At 41.7% G+C, this 20,260-nt stretch overlaps 1 protein-coding gene across 1 annotated transcript; it reads left to right on the top strand.

Moving 5' to 3' along the window:
• The first annotated feature begins 2,230 nt into the window (after positions 1-2,230).
• LOC136446424 (protein CbbX-like) lies at positions 2,231-2,990 on the top strand. Its single transcript, XM_066444781.1, has 2 exons — positions 2,231-2,366; positions 2,686-2,990. Exons 1-2 carry the CDS (start codon positions 2,231-2,233, stop codon positions 2,988-2,990), a joined length of 441 nt encoding a protein of 146 aa, XP_066300878.1.
• Positions 2,991-20,260: the final 17,270 nt, after the last annotated feature.

Genomic DNA, 20,260 nt, shown 5'->3' with positions numbered 1-20,260 from the left:
TGGTTGTAAAAGATTACTAGTATAAAAGAATTTATAATCATTTCAATGTTTAACTTGTCAAACTGTCTCTTTTTTTTAAATTTTGTTTAGCAAGCGGGACATATGAAGAAAATGATGTCGACAGGCTCAATGCGGCTGCATTAGACAAGAAAGTGCGCCAGTCTTTGAATGGCATAGCTGGTAAGTGTCCAAAGATTGGCGATCAAATCCTCATCATGTGAGTGTATTTTCAATACATGTTGGGATGTAATGAGGACGCAAAAAGTTATTTCAAGCATAAAATTGCATGGACGAAATAAATATTCAGGTCAGGGTATGGCCACTTCGACAAATAAAAATCTTCCCCATGAGAGCACCCCATATCATTGACTTTGTATCACTTCATCAATATAGATCAATCACACTGGTACAGTTTCATAAAAGGAAATGATTGCAATCGTCATGGAACAAACACCCATCAAGCAAGGGTAATGGGTGCAAATTTCTGATTAGATTAGTAAGTCTGCAATGTTTTGCTAACATTTGAGATATCAAGCATCGATCCCACATAACTCCTTCCACTTTGCCTCCTTTGATCCATTTGTGAAAGCAGATTAAAGTAGGTCAATGAAGGCCAAACAGAAGGATGACTCTGGGCCAAGCAGATTTGCACTTGGGGCTATTAAAGAGGACTAAAGGGGTGGAGGATGGAGGTGGGGTGATGAAGATTTGGGCTCAAGAGAAAATTTTGTTCTATATTTTTCAATTTCAGAAGTGACTCCAGGACTCGGCCAAAGGAGGTTTCCGTACAGGAAACTGAAAGATCGTGAAGTGTCCGTAGAAGGATTACCGGCAGAGGTCAACTTGACGAATCTACACAACATGGGGACAGAACGACTCCCGGTTCAAGTTGCCAGTAATCTAAGGAAAGCCAAGACGACCCCGGCTTTCTATAGAGGACATAAATCCTGTGCAATTTGACCCCAGACATTTAAGGGACATGCAGCTTCTCTGCAAGACATTTGCCTTTTTAGTACGGTAAAAATATTTCGGGAGGGGGAAGGGGAGGTGTTCCAATTTTCGTTGCACACTGGCGTTGGCTTTATTGGCAGGAGTATGGATCTTTCCTCTTTGAAGTTACAGACAGCACAGGAATAATGCTGTAGATGTTCCAGTGAGTCTGACACTTCGAACAATAATGACCCCCCTACATTCCAGCACCCCCAGGAGGAAACTGGATGCAAGTCACACCTACACAGAACAGACTCCATCAAATAACACTGCTAGGAGGAAGAGACCCAAACCATAAGACCTCAGCATGTCTGACAACCAAACTATATGACCCGAGGAATCTCGGATGCATTTGTACATAAACATCTTGGGAGTGTTTCTGTTTGGCCATCTTGTTTACATCAGTCCTATGTACATTTATATCTGTCTTGTGCTTATAGTTTTCCTTTTTGTTCATAGTCAAGTCTAGGTGCAGAAATTTTACCACTATCTCCACACAATAATGTGTTTTATCAATAACCCTGCCCTTTGTACAGACAGTATCTTAATCGTTTTAGGCCAATATCCAGTTCAGCCTTAATAATTTGGTCCTTGCACAACGGGTGCTGAATCCACCACAGTGCACAATCTTTGTGTCTTATAAGTTTCAGTGCCATACAGTCTTTTAAAAGTTACTTCAGGAAGGCAGACACTAAAATGAGATCACGTCCGTTTAACAGCATCCGCCATCTTACTTCGGAATCTGTAATCCTTACGTTTAATGATTACAGAAGATGGCGGATGCAATAAGATAAGAGGGCAAATTGGCAGACACTGATAAACAAACATGATCTTATATAATCACGAAATTAAATTTCCTCCTGTGAACCAAAGTCTCTCTTTTTCTTCCTTTAAGCACAATGCAGTGATACAGGTGCAGACACCACTTCTGTAGACGGTTAGTATTCTCATATCTATATCATGATAAAGCAAAATCTTGCATGTTTTTGTTGATGATAGTAGCTGGGTATAGAGTACATTGTATTAAGATTGCAATAGTTATGGTCATCCATCTCTTGGTGGAAGCTGTATGGCTTTGTTTTAAGCTGTAAACAGCCATATTGGATTATTCCTGAGAAAAATTACTGTTAAATTTTTCTGTAATAATAGTTACTACAAGCACCTTACCACAATATTCATCTTTATCCTTTTCAGACATCCTGAGGGAGCTTGATAGCTTGTAGGGCTGGAAGCCTTGAAGATGCACTTAGCCCAGTTTGCGAAGTGCATCTTCATGCAGCGGAAAGTTGGTCACCAGGAACAAGTCGGTTGTCTTCACATGGTGTTTGCAGGAAATCCCGGTACAGGGAAAACATCAGTTGCAACAGCCTTGGCAGGTGAATAATATTCTTTTGAATATATTTATTCCTGTTATATATTCATTTATTTATTGGTTCAGCTCAGTTTAAAACCTATCGAGTCATGGAGTTTCAAGTCAAGGCTATTTTACCAGACTCAGGAATTGAGAAGGAATTGTGACAAAATTTCTTATCCAAGTATGTTCTTTAGATTAATGTGTTCAAAATTCATTCATCTAAATCTGACCTCTCTCTGGCAACTAGCAATGGAGCGCTGTGAGTTTGAGCACGGTTGATATTTCCTCAGTAGTCTGGAAAAGTTCTTAATGTGCAATTTTCCTACTTTTTTCAACTGCAGGTTTCCTCTACAAGCTAGGAATGATCACCAAACCCATACCAGTCACGGTCCAGAGGGGAGACCTGATATCCAAGTGGATACGACAGACGACGGAAACAACCCGGACAAAGATCAATGAAACCAAGGGTGGGCTGATGCTAATTGATGAAGCCTATCAACTTGCACAGTCGGACACCTCCAAGAGGGACGTTGGCAGGGAGTCCCTGGAGGAGCTGATGAGCGTGATGGAAGGGGGTGATCCCATAATGATCACATTATGGGGGACAAATTCAGTCTACCACCTCCCCGTGGTGTCCCCTGGATAACGCTAACGGCAGCGGCAAGGTATGTTTTTGAATAAAGGTTCATAATCCATAATCAATGGATTAGACATTCATAATTGTGAAAACATCCTATTAAATCTCTATACGACAGTTTTACGTCTTAATACTACACATATAGAAGTAGTGCATGTTTCCTCATAAAATACAGCTTTTATGAGAATATTAAGAGAATAAAAATCATATAAAATTAAGACGCTAAAATGCATACAAATAGATGGGGAAAATGCTGCACTGCTTTGCACAACACCGCATTCGACCGCCAATCGCATCAACATCAGTTAATGGCTCGTTTTACAGCTTGCTAAACCGCATCAGAAACATTGGGGTAACGATGCAATGAACTAGGTATAACATTCTCGGAATGCAAAAAGAAAGGTTTTTCAACAGGCCCATACTTTACTCACGTCTTCCAGCTCACCAGCCAACAAAAGACAGGCTTACAGTCGTCTTGTCACCATCAAAGTGCCACTTGGATACGACGTCAAAATTCGTGCTCTCTTCCATAAACAGCGGGGAATGAAGTCGATTGAATGGATAGAGGTAAGAGTGTTTTGTGTCAGGGATTACTGTAATGACGACATATGGCTGTTCTGGTCAACTGATTATTTATCTTAGTCATGAATCAAAAATGGCACCCAGCAGGGCAGGGAGCTACCTAGCCTGCTCATTCCATTTTGTTCACCAGCTTGCTCCAATTTTTCATCCCTGATTGGTTAATCAATAGCCAAGCAGGTTAAGCGGTACAGTCACTTCATGTTCAAATCTCCTCTTTGAAAATGAGTATGATGCCAATGCCATACTGAAACAGCAGAAAATGGCAAAAGAGTGTGGTAAATATTTGTATCATTTGAAGAAGAGGATTGAGCGATACAAGACAACATGGAGTCAAGAACAAACGAGTATGAGTGAGACACAGGTGGTAGAAGAACGTAGCACTACAGAGATTGAGAAGGACAAGACAGTCAGAATCAAGAACACTCAAGTGAGACTTCACATCATATTTCACATATCGTCATACTATCTTTCATATTTCTCATATACTACATCACAGATTAATGGATAACAAAATCCTCCATAGCAAACTCTCCATACATACAGCCAACCCGTCACCCATTGTATAAGCTGTACTGGGCAAAAATTGAATTTACTTTAATTCTGCATGTTTGTACTACAATCACCAAAAGGTCGAGAAGAAGACCACGCCATCATTTTGAAGCGGCCTGTCAAGGTGCGGGAAGGGAGGATGTATGACGCCTCCGTACCACATAATAAGCTGGAAGAATACAGTATCATTGTACAGAAGGATGTGCTTACCATTAAAGAAATAATGCAGGCGGTAACCGCTACTACATTGCCTGTACCCTTCTAGAAACGTATCAATGACAGTGCAACTGTCACAACTTCATAGCAATGAAATGAAAAAGGAATTCTACATGTGTGCTAAAGGCTGTTACAAAACTCTTACCAGGGTAATGGAAAGGCCTGGCTCAGTGGGACATTATGGCAAGTGCAGCGGACAATGAGCAGCTGAAGGGGAGGTTCATTTCAGCCATTCGAGGCTTCTTGGTGAGTAAACTACTTCAAAGCCTTCTCGGGAGTGCAGCACACCGTGCCAGCCGAACTCTGGGTCCCTAAGACTACCTACAGGCTTTGGAGCTGCTAGACGAGGACGAGTCGAAAACGTACTTCGGACAACAACCGAATACTGAACAAGTTTGCAAGTGAGGCAGCAATGACTGAGGAGCAGTTGTGGGATCATGTCAGTGCGTTCGTTTTTTATCTGCAAGTTGCTTTATTATGTCACATAGAAATGAACATGTGATGAACAAAGTATGTAGTTATGTTTTTAAGTGCTTCAAAAAGAGAGAAGAACTATTAGGATATCAACATTGGTCTACCAATAGTCCACTGTTTTTTTGTTTGTTTTTTTAGTTTTCGATGTAATGTTTTAATTTCATGTTTCATATTTTAAAGCTTCTAGACTAAGTGTGATCATTTGTGCATTTAGCCCATTTGCGCAGTAATATGCAATAAAGACTATTTTTGTTAGTCCCTGTATAGTACCACATTATTATTTGTTGACCAAATCACATGTAATAAAAGTAAATTGCAGCCCTTCGTCAACATGCAAGTTTGCTTTCATTTGTTGATACAATGTTCATATCATTGAGATTTCCACTTCCTATGGGAAGTAGCGAAATGTGTTCTGACGGCCCATTGGTCATCACCGCGAAACACTGACTACCTTTGTTTCCTTTAAGACCTTGTGAACTGAAAATCTTTGGATTTGAAAGGTATTTCTTTTTAAAATCTTTGTAGTACTTTAATTAGCTTGGTACTTGTGAAAGGCTGTTTAGAATAGTCACTGTGGTTAGTTCTGTATTCACATCTGGTTAGAGATGAGTGCGGACTTTCCATTTACAGGTCAACTTTGGAAGAGTGAATCTCGTTTCAAGCATTGAATGAAGTTCAGCTTCCATTAAAATGTTTTTCTCATTATTTATCATTATTATGCCGCTATGTAGGAAGCAACTTCAATGTGCTGGGTGAGTTCCTCCACCATGCCCATAGTGCCCATTTGACGGCAGCATTACAGTTTGCAGAAAGGTGTTCGGACACACAGCTGGCTGACAAGACACTTCAAGAACTGTCCAAAACTGAATAAACTATTTCAGTAAGGTAAGAGTTGACACCTATAGTTGGCTTATGGTACCACTCTTGCCTTTGAAGCATACCTCATGTGGATGAATAATGAGACAAGTGCTTGGCTACAGAGTCTCTCTCCTGATGACAAAAAAACACGGAGTACGCACGCAAACATGCTGGTAAGGTGTATGATCGCTTTCAGGAGAAAAACAAGGCGATTAAGGCAAAGCGCCTGGAAAGTCTTCTCCAGAGGCAGAGAGAGAAAGATGAGAAGATGAAAAGGTTGCGTCAGAAGAAGATAGCCTTGACAGAGGAAGAGGTGAAGTTGGGAGGATTGTGGAAGACATCTGAAGAGGTGGATGAGAAGATGAACGCTCTTCCCAAGCCACACCAAACGGAGGCAGTTAAATTCCAGCTCCAATTTCACAAAAAGGTTTTGAGATCAGAAGAACTATGAATGAGAATTTCCAAATGACGGTGACTCGGCCTGGGAAGAAAAGGTACACCTTCAGCATTGACGAGAAAGTGGAGCACCTGAAAGAAATATTGAAAAACAACAGCATTTCAGAAGACACACATGTTGAAAGTGACAGTGATGATGAAAAGGACATTGAATATGTGACACTCAAAGAACAAGATGAAATGGCAACAAATGTAAAAGGCATTCAGACAAAGCTCAGAGAGAAACTAGAAGCTGCGAGGGAGAAAAGGGAAGTAAACAAACATAAATCAGTGCTTCCCCAATATCTGAAAGAGCCTGGCAGACTTGTTGGTTTAATGTGGAGCATATGTGCAAGGTTAAGACGGCCGCAAGGGTAACTGATGAGAAATGGTTTGCAGGAAAAGTAGAGATTGTAGATAGAACTGAAGACCCAATGAAGACAGTATACAAGATTGTATACGAAGATGTAAATGAACCCGATGATGAATTTGATCTTCTAGTTGACCTGAGTAAGGGAGACCTTAAAATAGGTGCAAGTATGGAGTTGTTAGAATAACATTGCTACAGTGCAGTGCTAGTCGCTGTCATAAGTACATGGTTATTGATACTCATTTTCAAATAGCATTGTGAATATAAAAATAGATAAGTAGAGATACATGAATTGCCTTGGTATTGTTCTGTGGTATTGTTTTAATGGTAAGGCAAAGTGTTGCATTTCTCTACACTACAGATATCATGAATAGATGATGATGACAGACATCATTCTTGACTTTTCTATTTTTGTATCATTCATTCATTGCATCAACGTGCTTAACTGATCTAATGTAAGACTTAAGTTATATAGTTATCTCATAATGTTCTATTACAAGTGTAGAATGAGCACACCAGTCAACTTCAAGTTAAGCGATGTTAAATATGTAAGTCATGATGGAGACCAGGCTGGGAAGCTTTCAGTAAGCATCTCCAATGTTGACATGTATTGTGTGGAGAAGCTATTGTGTATGCAGAACATGTGCTTCTGTTCTAATGGTAACCACTGTTATATTATATTTGTTAGTTTGCAAGTCTTCTGTAGTACAGGCATGCATTTGGAAATATGATTTTATTCTCTTTCAAGAGTACCCTGTAGAAAAGAAAAGACTTGATTAGGAATGTTTAACAAGTCAAATTGTAAATAGCTTGGTAGAGTTGGTTAAAGTCATGAACGAATGCACATATTTCCATGTAATATATCTATATGCATGTCAAATTCATAGTTGTTGTGCCATTTATTGAGTCACTTACTTAACATACCAAGATATGCAGTTAAAATGAAACGTTTGCATGGCTCAATGTGTCTATAAAGCCAGAAAACAGCGTTTATTTGGCCAGAAAACAGTGGAAAACTATCATTGCATAAATTATGCAAATGTCTCATTTATTATGCTTATTATGCACATTAATGAAGATATGCTTGATGTCAATGTGGCCACCAAGTTTGAAGACCATATACCTAACCAATGTTCAGATATATCAATCCAAGTAACACAACAAATTTATTGTAACTCTTCCCATTGAAAACAATGGGAGAGCGGTGCCATCCTTGACCCCATTGTTAAGGCCTTTGTTTCTTGGTCACAGTTGGTGACCCAAATCCCTGATTTCCAAGAACTTATTTTTTTCTAACTCCTCCACCATACATGATAGAGAGATGAAATAAAGACCATTTTAATTGTCAAAACTAGCCCTATCAAATGGTATAAGAATCAGCATCCTAGGACAAAGTACAATTTTTGACCTGAACACCCTACTTTTACCGACATGGTGCATCACCATTCCACTTCCGTTTTCATATGCAGACACTAAAGTCTAAATTTAGACTTTAAGTGTCATCAAAGGATGCCATTAGGGCCTGCATGGGGGGCCCAACATACCGCACATTTGAGAAGACTGGCTACGCCTAATGAATTTTCGACTTTTAACTGTTATGTTTAGAGTGTCTAACTCTACTGTCTGGAGATTGACATGAAAACATAACAGAATGCTGTTATCTGTTATCTAAAGGTGAACGGGACCGCACTTTGCTATCAGCACAGATAGCAGAGTTTCAAAAGGAGAAGGATTTGGAGGTGAGTACTTCATGTCTTTGTCAAAGAATCAGCACATTTGCACTAATATGCACTGTTCTACTTCTGCAGGTATCAGAAATGGCCACTTACGAATTATTCCTATTCATAATAAAATCATTGAGATGGAAGAGGAGCTTGTAACAAAAGTGAGCGGACTAAATCTGCAAATAGGTGGGTATTGCAGATTCCCTGAAGATCAGGTATGAATCGCAACTAGCTGTCAGGTTGTCACAAGAGCAATGAGGAACATGCTCACACGCTGCTGCTCTGATGATATTAAGAGATGCCAGGTCGTCACTCAGGGGAATTGTTACAATCGTTTAAAGATTGGAGGATCTGGTTGAATTAACTGATCCTGTCGACGAAAACAACTGTGACCGTGGTGGTGGTTAACGTCTCAGGCTAACTGAAGTGCGTAACGTGTTCAACCAAATCTGCATCATGAGAAAAGCGTTGAGGACCGCTCTTATCACACGACAAAACCTCGGTCGTGAACCACGAGTAATAGGTAGGACCATTCTGAGAGTCGTTGCCATTTCGTACAGCTAACTAAAAACTCTATCGAAGTAGCTTATAGACAAGTATGATATCGAGAAGCGTTGCTACGAATTAAAGAAACGATATGAAGAAGCCGCTGCTCTTCCCAAGAGGTGGGATCCAAAACGCAAAGGTTGGGTTCAGCAGAAGCCAAAAAAGGGAGGCATATCCAGCGCTTGCGAGAGCAGCGAATGACGACAAAGTGTTTCAGGCAGTAAAACACGTTCTTCGGAGCGCCCTACATGAAAACCAGAGACAGATTGAAGACCCCACTGCCGTATATGAAGTTCCGCGCAAGCAACATTACCGTCAACCAGAGGGTGGGAGAAAGCTAACCGTACCAGAAGTTCGACATGCAGTCTTCCACTGGTAAATGAATAAGTTTGCTTATATTCGAAGTGCCTGAACCGTTTCATGTCAAGCGGCAAGCATACAATGGACAAGCCTTCATCGGTAACCATGTACAGTATATGTAATGTTACTGGTATGTTCGTGTTGAAATCTTTTGTTCATCTTTTGGACTGAACCATGTTGCAGACTTGGTTGATGACATTGTCAGATCTGCTAATCCAAAAGGCCGATTTTGGATTAAGGTCGACGGCACAGATATCAAGCCTGCCCTTCAAGAGTCAAAGAAGGGGGAATGGAATGGCGACCCTGACCTTCAAGATTCTAAACTGGAACAGCTGAGAGAGGAGTATGACAAGAGAGTGAAACTGTGCAACGACTTAGAAAAGGAGAGAGGAAGAGACAGTCTTCAAGAAAGAATTCAAGAACTGATCACCCACTTTGAAGCAGACACCCACTTCCTCCTTAAGTCCCTCCAAACAACCGTGAACATATACCAAAAGAAGATAGCTCCCACAACGACAAGCGAAGAGAAACTGAAAGAACTCAGCTGGGAAATTGTCGAGTTAAGCCAACGGATGGAACAGTCCAAACAATTCGCACAGTCGTATGAGGAAATCCTATCGCTTATCAACCCAGAAAGCCCTCTCATGGACACAGCCATATCAAGGCATAAAGTTAACAGAGATGACCTCAGAAGGTACACTTCGTGCCTTATCAAAAAAAAAAGGCAGCCTGCAGCAAGCCATATGTATTGGTTATTATGATGTCTGACGAGGAGAGGAACCACAAGCAATGTGCCCTCCCCATCCAGTATGTCCCATATGCCAGCCTGAAGGACCAGTGGGTCAGAGACCTCACAAGGACTGTGAAAGAAGTCATGACAAAGCTTGGATTGTCTGTTGTAGGTGGGTTGCAGTATTACCTTCGCCGAGGGGGTTATGCAGAGGGTAGCGTTTGTTGGTTTGTTTGTCTGTCTGTAGTGGACCAGCATAACTCAAGAATGCCTGGATGGATTGTTTTGATATTTGGAATGTTGGTAGGTTTTTATGAGACCTGAAAACGATTAGATTTTGGGCCCCCTAGTTAACCTCTCTTATCGTCTGCTGCCACTTCAGAACCCATCCCAGTATGAAGTATTTCTTTTTAGCCAGCAGTGCAGCAGTCTCATGATTTCACATAAAACTGGGAACAAATCAAGTGCATGCTTAGATATATGCATTGGTCTCTGTGTTGGAGTTTTATTGTTTTAAAATCAATCTATTTTGGCAAGGAGGCAGTTCCGATGACGACGCGCCCGCCCCAACTCCTGCCAGGGGAGGCAGGCCGGCTAGAGGCAGGCCGGCTAGAGGCAGGGGAAATACAGGAGGTCGTCGGCGGAGACATGTCGCCGCCATATCTACCCGCCAACAGAAGGAGCCCATCGAAGAGCGTAGAGCTGAGAGGAAAAGTAAAGTGAAGGTAAGACTTCATATATTCAAACATATACATAGTTATCGCCATGGAATACGATGTCAGCTGATGTACTTTGTTACTGATATTACTTTATCAGTTGTCTTATTCTATTATTTGTTGTTTGTTAGGAAGATATAAAAGAGATGGATGCTGAAGAGAAGGACGAACTTCTCCTTGTGATTGCCGACAGACTGCCATCCGTTGTCTTTGACATTTTGGCATCGTTGTGGAAGAAGCGTGCCCAGGGCGATGCGACAGACGGTGGTGTCGCGGACGGTGCAGGTGCCGAGGGTGGTGCCGCCGTCGTTGCTGTGGGTGCCGAGGGCGTTGCCGCGGACGAGGACGGTGCAGAGGGCGGTGCCGCAGTCGTTGCTGTGGGTGCAGAGGACGAGGACGGTGACGATGACGCAGTCGTTGCTGTGGGCGGTGCCGCAGGTGGTGTTGCGGGTGGTGATGGCGGCGGTGCTGGAGGACTGGGATGGTGCACCTGTAGTCACTGCCGTGAGATGACCAGAGACGAAGAGAGGATATGCTGCGGGGGATACCCATACTCCTGTGTTTCCACACTCCCTGTAAGTGGCTCTAGTCAAACGCTAACAGCCAGTGCTCTATTCTGATATATACATACATTGTGTGTATGTGTAACAATTAAAATTCATTGTAGAGAATCGTTTATAATATGACAGCAAATGGACTTTTTTAATGACGAAAAGCATATCATTGCAGTGTTAGAAATCTCATGGCACTAGTTCCACATAACTCATCTTTGTTGCCTTTAGAACAAGTCAGTTGGAAACTTTGAGATCTCAAAGTCATAATATAAAGTATCCACGGAGTCAGTATTGTCTGGATAACAATAAAAGGTTTTTGGTGTCAGCATAACTAATAAAACACATGGACCAAGGCTGACAAATACTGTTCATGGTTTCAGTAAGTCAAGCAACAATAAAAACACACTGCAATTAGTCAACTTGTTTGTCAAATACAGCAGGGAAAACCTGACAGAGAAACTTCGTGGAAAATCAGACACGTACAAACTTCATGTCCATGTCCAACATACATAACTCCTCCACAGCTAATCATTTTTGTCCTTTGTTGCCTTTAGAACATATCAGTCGGAAACTTTGAGATCTGAAAGTCATAATATAAAGTATCAATCGAAGTCAGTAGTCTGGATAATAACACTACAGGGTTTCTGGTGTCAGCATAACTAAAAACAAACATGGACCAAGGCTGACAAATACTGTACATGGTTTCAGTAAGTCAAGCAACAATAAAACACACAACAATAACTTGTCACATACAGCAGGGAAAACCTGACATAGAGAAACTTCATGGAAAATCAGACACGTACAAACTTCATGTCCATGTACACCATGAAAACATGTCTAACATGAATATATACATATGTGTGTATTATCTTGTTGTACTAGGCACCTATCTATGCCTTGACTGAAATGATAAACCAAATAAGTATCTATACTGATCATACAGTAACACTACAGTATATCAGATAGTTTTTAACTTTTTGCTTTATTTTTCAGGACTGGAGGCTCCGGAACTGCAGGGCTTGAAGCTGGTGGCCCTGGGGACAGATGGAGCATCTGTCATGAGCGGAAGGAACATTGGGCTGGTGGCACTTCTGCTGGAAGAGATCCCCTACCTCCTGTACTTCCATTGCGGAGCCCACAAGCTGGAACTGGCAGCGTTGGATGGCATGAAGGATGAGGTGCAGATGAAGAAGGTTGTGGACATGTTAACAGGTTTGTTAACTCTATCTTAAAGCCTTTACTCTGGCCCTGCATGCCGTTAAATAGAAATTTTATTACTTTACTTTTAGTCACATTTACTGATTTTGTGATCCTTTTGTCGCCCCTTTTTGAGCTTTTAAAGCTTGAAATACAGTACATCTCAAACAACTTTGACCTCTCTAGTTAGGAACACTTTGACAAGTGACTGACTTTTTGTGTACATACCAGTAAACAGACTATAACTGTGAGTCAGCAATACTTGATTTGTCCACTCCTATCTTTACTTACATCTACCTACTTACTTTCATTAAGGGTCAATAAAAAGTTGAACGCATATGATACCGCATCAGTAGTCAGTGAACATATACATGTACAAGTATATGCATCATAGTTGATGCTTAAAGTAGTTAACATTTCCTCGTCCAGTGTACCCTTTTATAGACTTATGTTTCACAGCCATCATGGCATTAAGCATTGGTCACTGACTCACTGCCATGGCATCAAGACACAGAAAAATAAAGCCATATTAGAGCTTAATACGAGAATACAAGTGAAAATACATGGAAAAATGCCATTCAAACATCGGGCAAGTGAAAAATTGGTTCGGGCAAGTAAATTTTTTATGGGCAAGTGACTTTTTGAAAACTTGTCCAACACTGCAGGGCCTTCTTCACGTTTTGTTAATTGATGATTTGGCCGAAAATTCATTCCAACATGATTGAGCAACGGTTGGGAGGAGGCAGGAGGAAAAAAAAAATGTGACATGTTTATATCAAAGTTGACCTATTCTTTTGTGTGACCTATTAGGGTATGGTTTGTATCAGTACAAAAATACTGTAGCAATGCATGTGCAGGAAGTGAGTGAACCTGGTTAATCTTGATTTCTTCCATCTCAGTATGGCTCCCACATGACAGTCGGAGCGGCTTTCCGGGCCTTCCACACTCAGCTACATTTCCTCCCAGAATCTCGTGTAAGAATTCATAACACACAGGTGCTCGTACGCGATGAAGTGTCCATGCTTAATTCTGCCATCTTTCAGAAAGTGCACTGTCTTAGTCCGGCAGAGAATTTAACATGTGGCCTGATATGGATGTTTTCATTCAGTGGGATATTTGTAGATATAATTATGCATATCATATCATACATATGATACTGCACTATGAATAGTTCACAACATATCCTGTAACAACAGCCTTGCTGCTGCTAATAGGGTTGAATTGTTAAATGTTATTACATATGGTGAAGTCTGGAGCCCGCCTCCCTACTGAAGGAATCCCTCCCCCACCCACCTGGGCTCGGCCCAGACGGACTTGGACGACCAAATCAACAGGGTGTTCTGCTTTTGTAGTGTTCTGGACACTTTGCAGTTGCAAAGTGCAGTTGCTTTTTTGCAGTTGCTTTTTTGCAGTTGCAAAGTCTTTATTCAACAGTATCCACTATGTCCTATTCTCCACAAGAAGCCTTACTGCTAAGTAAATCAAGGGATGAATGAGATAATCCAATTCATAATAGTGCAAATCCATTCAATGCTCTCAATTATTTTATTTTGACGTAGGAAGAAGGACTTTGTAGATGTGACCAATGTAGCATCCAGCTTTTTTAAGTTGGTCTATAAAAGAAATTACTATTTAAAGATAAAAGTGAGAGAAAATGTCATAGATATATTGAGCTAAATTCTTATTTCTGCTAACACTTTAAAATGGGGATGTCGGTGAAGTGCGTTCAGTTCGCAGCATGGCTGCATGGAGCCGGGGTGGACAAGAGCACAGTGGAAGATTGGAAGAATCCCTGACGTCAGGGCCGGGTATACGTATGCACCTCAGAACATCTTCAACATGTACGAGTCCGGGCTCTTCTATCGAACGACCATTAAAAGGACACTATCTGTACAGGGAGAACAGTGCGCAGGAGGGAAGTAGGCAGAAGATAGAGTCACAATCATGCTCTGTGCTAGCATGACTGGCGAAGAGCTAAAACCCCTCATCATCGGGAAGTCTTAGCACGTGAACGTGAGGAGTCTGCCGGTGACGTACAGGAACAACAAGACGGCGTGGATGCCGCCTGACCTGTTCCTCGAGTGGCTACAAACACTGGACAGAAAGATGCACCAACAATATCGAAAGATCCTCCTGTTTGCAGACAACGCGCCTAGCCAACCGGACATCGACTTGGAGAGCAGTGAGCTCAAGTTCTTAATTATGGTACAACAGTACACAATTTATGTCTGTGTAACAATTATTCATCGTGTGATACATGGACCGCCGTCTTGGAATGTTGTTGTGATGTATTTCAAGTGTCCGACGTACCTGCTCTGAAAATCTACTATAACCCCACCCCCCACCCCCATGACATCCCCTGGTCTAGGGTGCAGGGAAGAGTTGAGGTCTTTGTAGCTAGCTTTTTCTCACATCTTAATTAACTTTCCAACTGCATCTCACAATAAATATTTATGCTTGTTGGGTATTTTTGCTGAAGAAAATTTTACAGTGTGACTAGTGCCTTTCTATTATGCTTATTTCTAAACAGATGTCCCTGGATAATGAGGGCCAAACTCGTGGTGAATGCACAAAGTGTGACTGTGAGACATTCTTGCTCACAAGGAGCAGTCACCAGTATTCCAACTGTCAACACTTGCCAGATTCCATGTGAGCACTATTTATTTCATTGTCACATTAAAAGTAAAAAATACTGGGTCTTTACGACATTGATTAAAAAGATTATCGTTAGCGCTGAGAAAAGAACTTTGGCTACAGGAAACTAGCCAATTCACACTATCATTAAAGGTGGGGCTCATGTTATGGGGGATGTTTCTATCCACAAGGAAGCTAGAGTAGTGAACGTTACCGCTTCCTCGGTTCGTCTGCTACTTCGGTATCTAGCATCTCCTTTATCTTTTGCGGTGAGTACCGTTTCCCCATTTCGTTACCTGTTGTCCTTAGTCAGTCATGGCGGAGCGCCCCACTCCCCCCCCCCCCCAAAACGGGACGTTCTTTTGCTCGGTCATTAGTTCCTAGCTCGTCTCGATCGGTTCCTGCAGGAAAATCCTTGCACCGCCTCGGGCCGAGTTTTAGACAAATCTTTTTGGATGCCCGATTGTACGTCTCATTGGGTTTCGAAGCCGGGGGGGGGGGTTGTGGGGCACCGTCCAGGCTATTCGCCGAGCAGGCTTTATAGACTCGCTTCCGAAAGCGGACATAGTATATCTGGAAATTGGGTGCAACGATCTATGTAATACCAACTTCACCCCCCAGAAAGTTGCACACCAAATTGTGTGGTTAACTTGGGACGTGCGGGAGAGCACAGGGGCCCAACTAGCGGTAGTAACACTCCCAATGAAGCGGGTTTTCGACCCACCGGGAGTGCCCTACGAATATCGTCGGGAAGAATTTGAGAAGAAGCTGAAACAGTATACTAAGCACCTTAGGGCCATGAAGTGCTGGAGCCATGTTAGAATCCTAGAGCGCCACCGCCCCAACTTGTTTCAGCCTGATGGCCTCCACTTTTCCACGTATGGAAATCATCTGTACTTCAAAAGTTTTAGGGGGGCCATTGACGCAGCTAGGGGAATATCAGATCACATGAATCTTGTGAGAGGAATTCTAATGTTTCATCAACATAAAACCAATTGTCCCTTCTTGTTTTCTTCAGCAAAGAATGATGAAGGAAGGAGAAACGATACCCTCAAGACAATATTCAAAGCCTGTTGGACATAATTCATATACAATCAGCTATACGACTCATGACATCAAAAGTTTTGGAGAAGTATTGTTTTTCGTGCAAGCAACAGTTCGGACATGAGGTTGTCTTGTCAGAAACTGCATGTGTGAAATGGTAACATCTCGCCACCTGTCACTAGTGTAATGTTTTGAACTTCACAAATTTCACAAACACAATCAAATGCTTGATTTCTAACTGGGCACAGTATACTGTACATGTAAACTTATGGTGGTTGTTGGCAAAAGAGGTTCAAAACATTGCACTTTTACAAGCAAATCATGTAGAAGTGATACAAGTACTAGTCAGGCGTGTTATCAGGTTAACATTTTCTGTAGCAGAAAATCATCCATGGGTAATATCATTTGTGTCTTTTACTTGGTGTCAGTGCGCAATAGAATAATATCATGCTGCCCATTGGGCAAAATTTTGTGTGTACAAATTCTAAGTTAGCATTGCTCTAGATTTGTTCAGCCTGACTTAAACTTTCAGGTTGTACAAAATCTGTAGAGGACCAGAGGCTGTACGAGGCCATCAAGAGCGGGGCACCTGTCGGAAGGACCAAGAGACAGGAGGACAACTTTCAGAAAATGAAGGATGGTATGTTTTATACCTATACATGACAACTACTTAAGTTTTAAACTGTTTAGTACTAGCCCGAGTACCAGCCATCGTAGTGACCACTGGCTGAAAAAAATCTCTCGAGATGATCAAAATCAAAACACAAGTAACACGACTTATCAATGTATACTTTCAAAATTACATCATTTACTGACACTTCAATTCTACTCATAAAATACGTTGGTCCAAGTTTGAATTAGATTAAACTTCACAGACAATCTTTGGACACATTACTACTGCCAAATATTCCGTTCTTCATTATTACTTTTTGAATTCATGTTCCATATATCATATATCTTTCATCATCATTATCATCACTGTATTCCCCTCAGACGGACCGCCATTATCTTCCACAATATGCCTAACCTACCCTCATACAAAATATCATGGAAATCCGTTGTTCCTTTCTTTAGATATTCTCCTTCAACTATTTCCACAACAACCCTCCTGCAATTCCCAAACAAACTGCTAGAGGCCAAAAAGCCACACACCAGTTCTTCCTTACATCACAAGCTATCAGCCAACCAAAAATTAAAACCATAGCATGTCCACTATTCAAAAGATACGAAAACAGAAGTTCTGCTTCAGTACTAAAATCACATACCAAGAAACCCTACATCAGCCTTGTCCCTCAGCTTAACAACACCCGCCCATATATCAATTAATGGTTAATGACCCGCCCCAAGGTGTATATGGTGTCATAACGCCTGGCCATGTGCTATAACCACCGAATAAAACCACAGAGTGAGCGAAGCGAACGAGGTGGTTTTATGAGGTGGTTATAGCACATGGCCAGGCGTTATACCACCATATACACCGAGGAAGAGGCGGGTCATTAACGTTATTATCATATAGCTTATCAAAACTGACGCATATAAGAGTGGACAATTTCTGTTTGACGCATAGATCCCTTATACTATCAAGAATCCATTTCAGAATCCACATTTGTCCTTTTTTAACAGAAGATGATAAAGAATATGTACAACTGTTGCCTGATTTATTTATTTCAACCAAACAGGATAGGAGGGTCGGTATCAGGTCAGTCAGAAAATGTTTTAATTGAAGAATCTCCCTGCAACTGACCTCAGGTAACCTGAATAGAACGCAGGTTCTTTGACCAGCAGGAAATGGAACGCGCGGAACCTTAGATAGAAAGAACGTGGTTTCTTTGGCCAACAGCAAATGGAACACGCGGAACATTTTGGGAATTTTAAATTTGTTTTCCCTTTTTCATGTATTCTAAGGAAATGTTTAGGAATTCTAAGACAATAAAGGTTTTTTTAAGCAAGGTTAAGACAAATATTCATCAAATAGATACCCCCTCTACAAAATGCAACGGTTATAAGGATTTTTTATACAAGGTTAAGAAAAAGATTTATCAAAAAGATACCCCCTCTACAAAATGGAACGATTGTGTTCTGACATGACGTCAATAAGTGGTGTGTTATGGCGTGATAACAGACCACTTATTTTGGGCAATGGAGGCTTCTGATTGGTCGACGCCATCTACCTATGTGATAATAACATGTATTTCATCATTATTATCATCACCAACCACAACAGGACACAAGACCACTGCCGTGACAACTTCGGCTACCTACAGCACTAGCAGTACTGTCAGCAGACAGGATGAACTATCATCACCAACTTCGGCTACCTGGAGCAATATGCCCGGACCACCTACCGTCGACCATTGCATCCTGGAAACAGAAGAAAAAAACCCGCAGAAGCTTAAATGCCTTCGAAGCTTACAAGTAGCACCTTATAAATAGCACGGGAACACACTACAAATGTACATTTTCCTCATTCGTCAGAAACATTCAACCCAGACTGCTTTACACTTCGTTACCGAGGAATGGTATAATGCAATTAATAGTGGTAACATCACTGGTGCAGTTTTCATAGATCTGTCGAAAGCTTTTGACAGCATAAATCACAGTATCTTATTGCAAAGTATGCAACTGTGTACATTCAACACATCTTTGTGCATTGCTTTTCAACAGTACATAGCAGATGGTATAGACAACGTGGGTGCAGCTCAGATGCTGCTGCACAGTGTATCAACAGTCAACACCTAACACTGTATGTAGCAGCCTGCACTGGAACTTCTGTGCAAGAGATTCTTAGACAGACCATACAAGCCGAAGTGAGGACAACTGCAAAGCTGGGCACCTTCTCTGGTAGGTGTACTGAAACTCTGCTGGTATCAGAAGAATCTGACCCACAACCATCCTGTTTGCACCTTCTAACAACACCTTGCCTCCCAAATCCTCAGGACTTCTACCGCTGTCCTTCTTGGCAGGTTTCAGTGGCCACATGATCACACTCTTCTGCGGAGATAAATCAATGATGGCCCCATGCGGGCGTGAAGAGCCACAGCTGAAGGGTTAACTACACATAATGCCTGTGAAGAAGAAAACTGTACTGAATAACTTTGTGGGTTAAGTCAAGTGGTGAGTTCTCTATAAAATGAGACCTCTTGTTGTACTGCATTATTAAACAAACAAAATTTTTAAGCTGATTTGAATAGAATAAAGAAACACTAGGATTACGGGCCATCACATTTAACTTCCCATTTCGCTTTTGAACGTGGATTATAAGTCTTAGCCTAAACCTTGGCAAACAGGTTGAAAAGAGTCGTGGGAGAGGTCATCCATACTGACCTATCCTGCGGCATACCGGAAAGGTCTTTCGAAGACAGCATATCCTTGCTGAGAGATTTTAAGCGAGGATCTCTTGGAGTTAGTTAACTTGTTGCAATCTCAACATCCCCCCCCCCCACACAAAAAAATGGAAGTTCCAACTACACATTGGTACAATCTTAAGGCGCTTTTTCACTCGGATGATAAGCCATTGTGACAGGAACATTGTAACCATTATGACAGGTCTATTTTGGCAGCTGGGCTTAAACACTGGTAGCTGGCGAAACTTGCAGGAACAAATTGACTTTCCAGTGCATCAATGTGTAACTTGGCCAAGATGACAGAATGGATGTTGCAAATCAATAAATGTTGGGCCGTGTCTTAACGGGCAAGACACGACACGGGTAAGTGATACATGTTTGTGTGACGTGTCTGTGGTAAGTCAGACATGACGTGTTTAATATCACGATCGTGAATAATCAGAACACTCCAATAGACGAAAAGGACAGAACAGTGGAACAGGTGATGACAGCCTTCGAAGCCTACTGCAACCCGAAGAAGAATGAGACTGTCGAGAGGCACACATTCTTCACCCAATCTAAAGCTAGTGGTGAGATGTTTGATGAGTATGAGACTGTCGAGAGGGACAAATTCTTCACCCGATCTCAAGCTAGTGGTGAAACGTTTGATGAGTATCTCACCGAGTTGAGAACCTTAGCGGCGGAATGCGGATTTGGTGCCATCAAGGACTCCCTGATTCGAGACAGAATCCTGTGTGGAATACCTGATGGAAAAGTCTGAGAAAGACTGCTAAGGGAGACGGACCTCAGCCTTAACAAATGTGGACAGATATGCAGAGCGGCTCAAGTCTCAAGAAGAAGCATCCAGACAATGGAGCAACCCATAGCAGTGCACATGGTGAGAAAGAAACATGCAGTTCCACAGACTGGAAAGACGTCCGCCGGAAGCTGCCGGTACTGCGCCAAG

The sequence above is a fragment of the Branchiostoma lanceolatum genome, chromosome 12, assembly GCF_035083965.1.
Source record: "Branchiostoma lanceolatum isolate klBraLanc5 chromosome 12, klBraLanc5.hap2, whole genome shotgun sequence".
NCBI classification, from domain to species: Eukaryota; Metazoa; Chordata; class Leptocardii; order Amphioxiformes; family Branchiostomatidae; genus Branchiostoma; species Branchiostoma lanceolatum.
Note: the sequence above shows the minus strand (reverse complement) of the source record. Positions and strands in the feature narration are given on the sequence as shown.

What these genes read in the sequence shown, in the direction of transcription:
- LOC136446424 (XM_066444781.1), top strand. Translation starts at nt 2,231, where the DNA reads ATGCACTTAGCCCAGTTTGCGAAGTGCATCTTCATGCAGCGGAAAGTT. An exon ending in AGTTGCAACAGCCTTGGCAG is followed by an intron (nt 2,367 to 2,685) that starts GTGAATAATATT and finishes TTTCAACTGCAG; the next exon opens with GTTTCCTCTACAAGCTAGGA.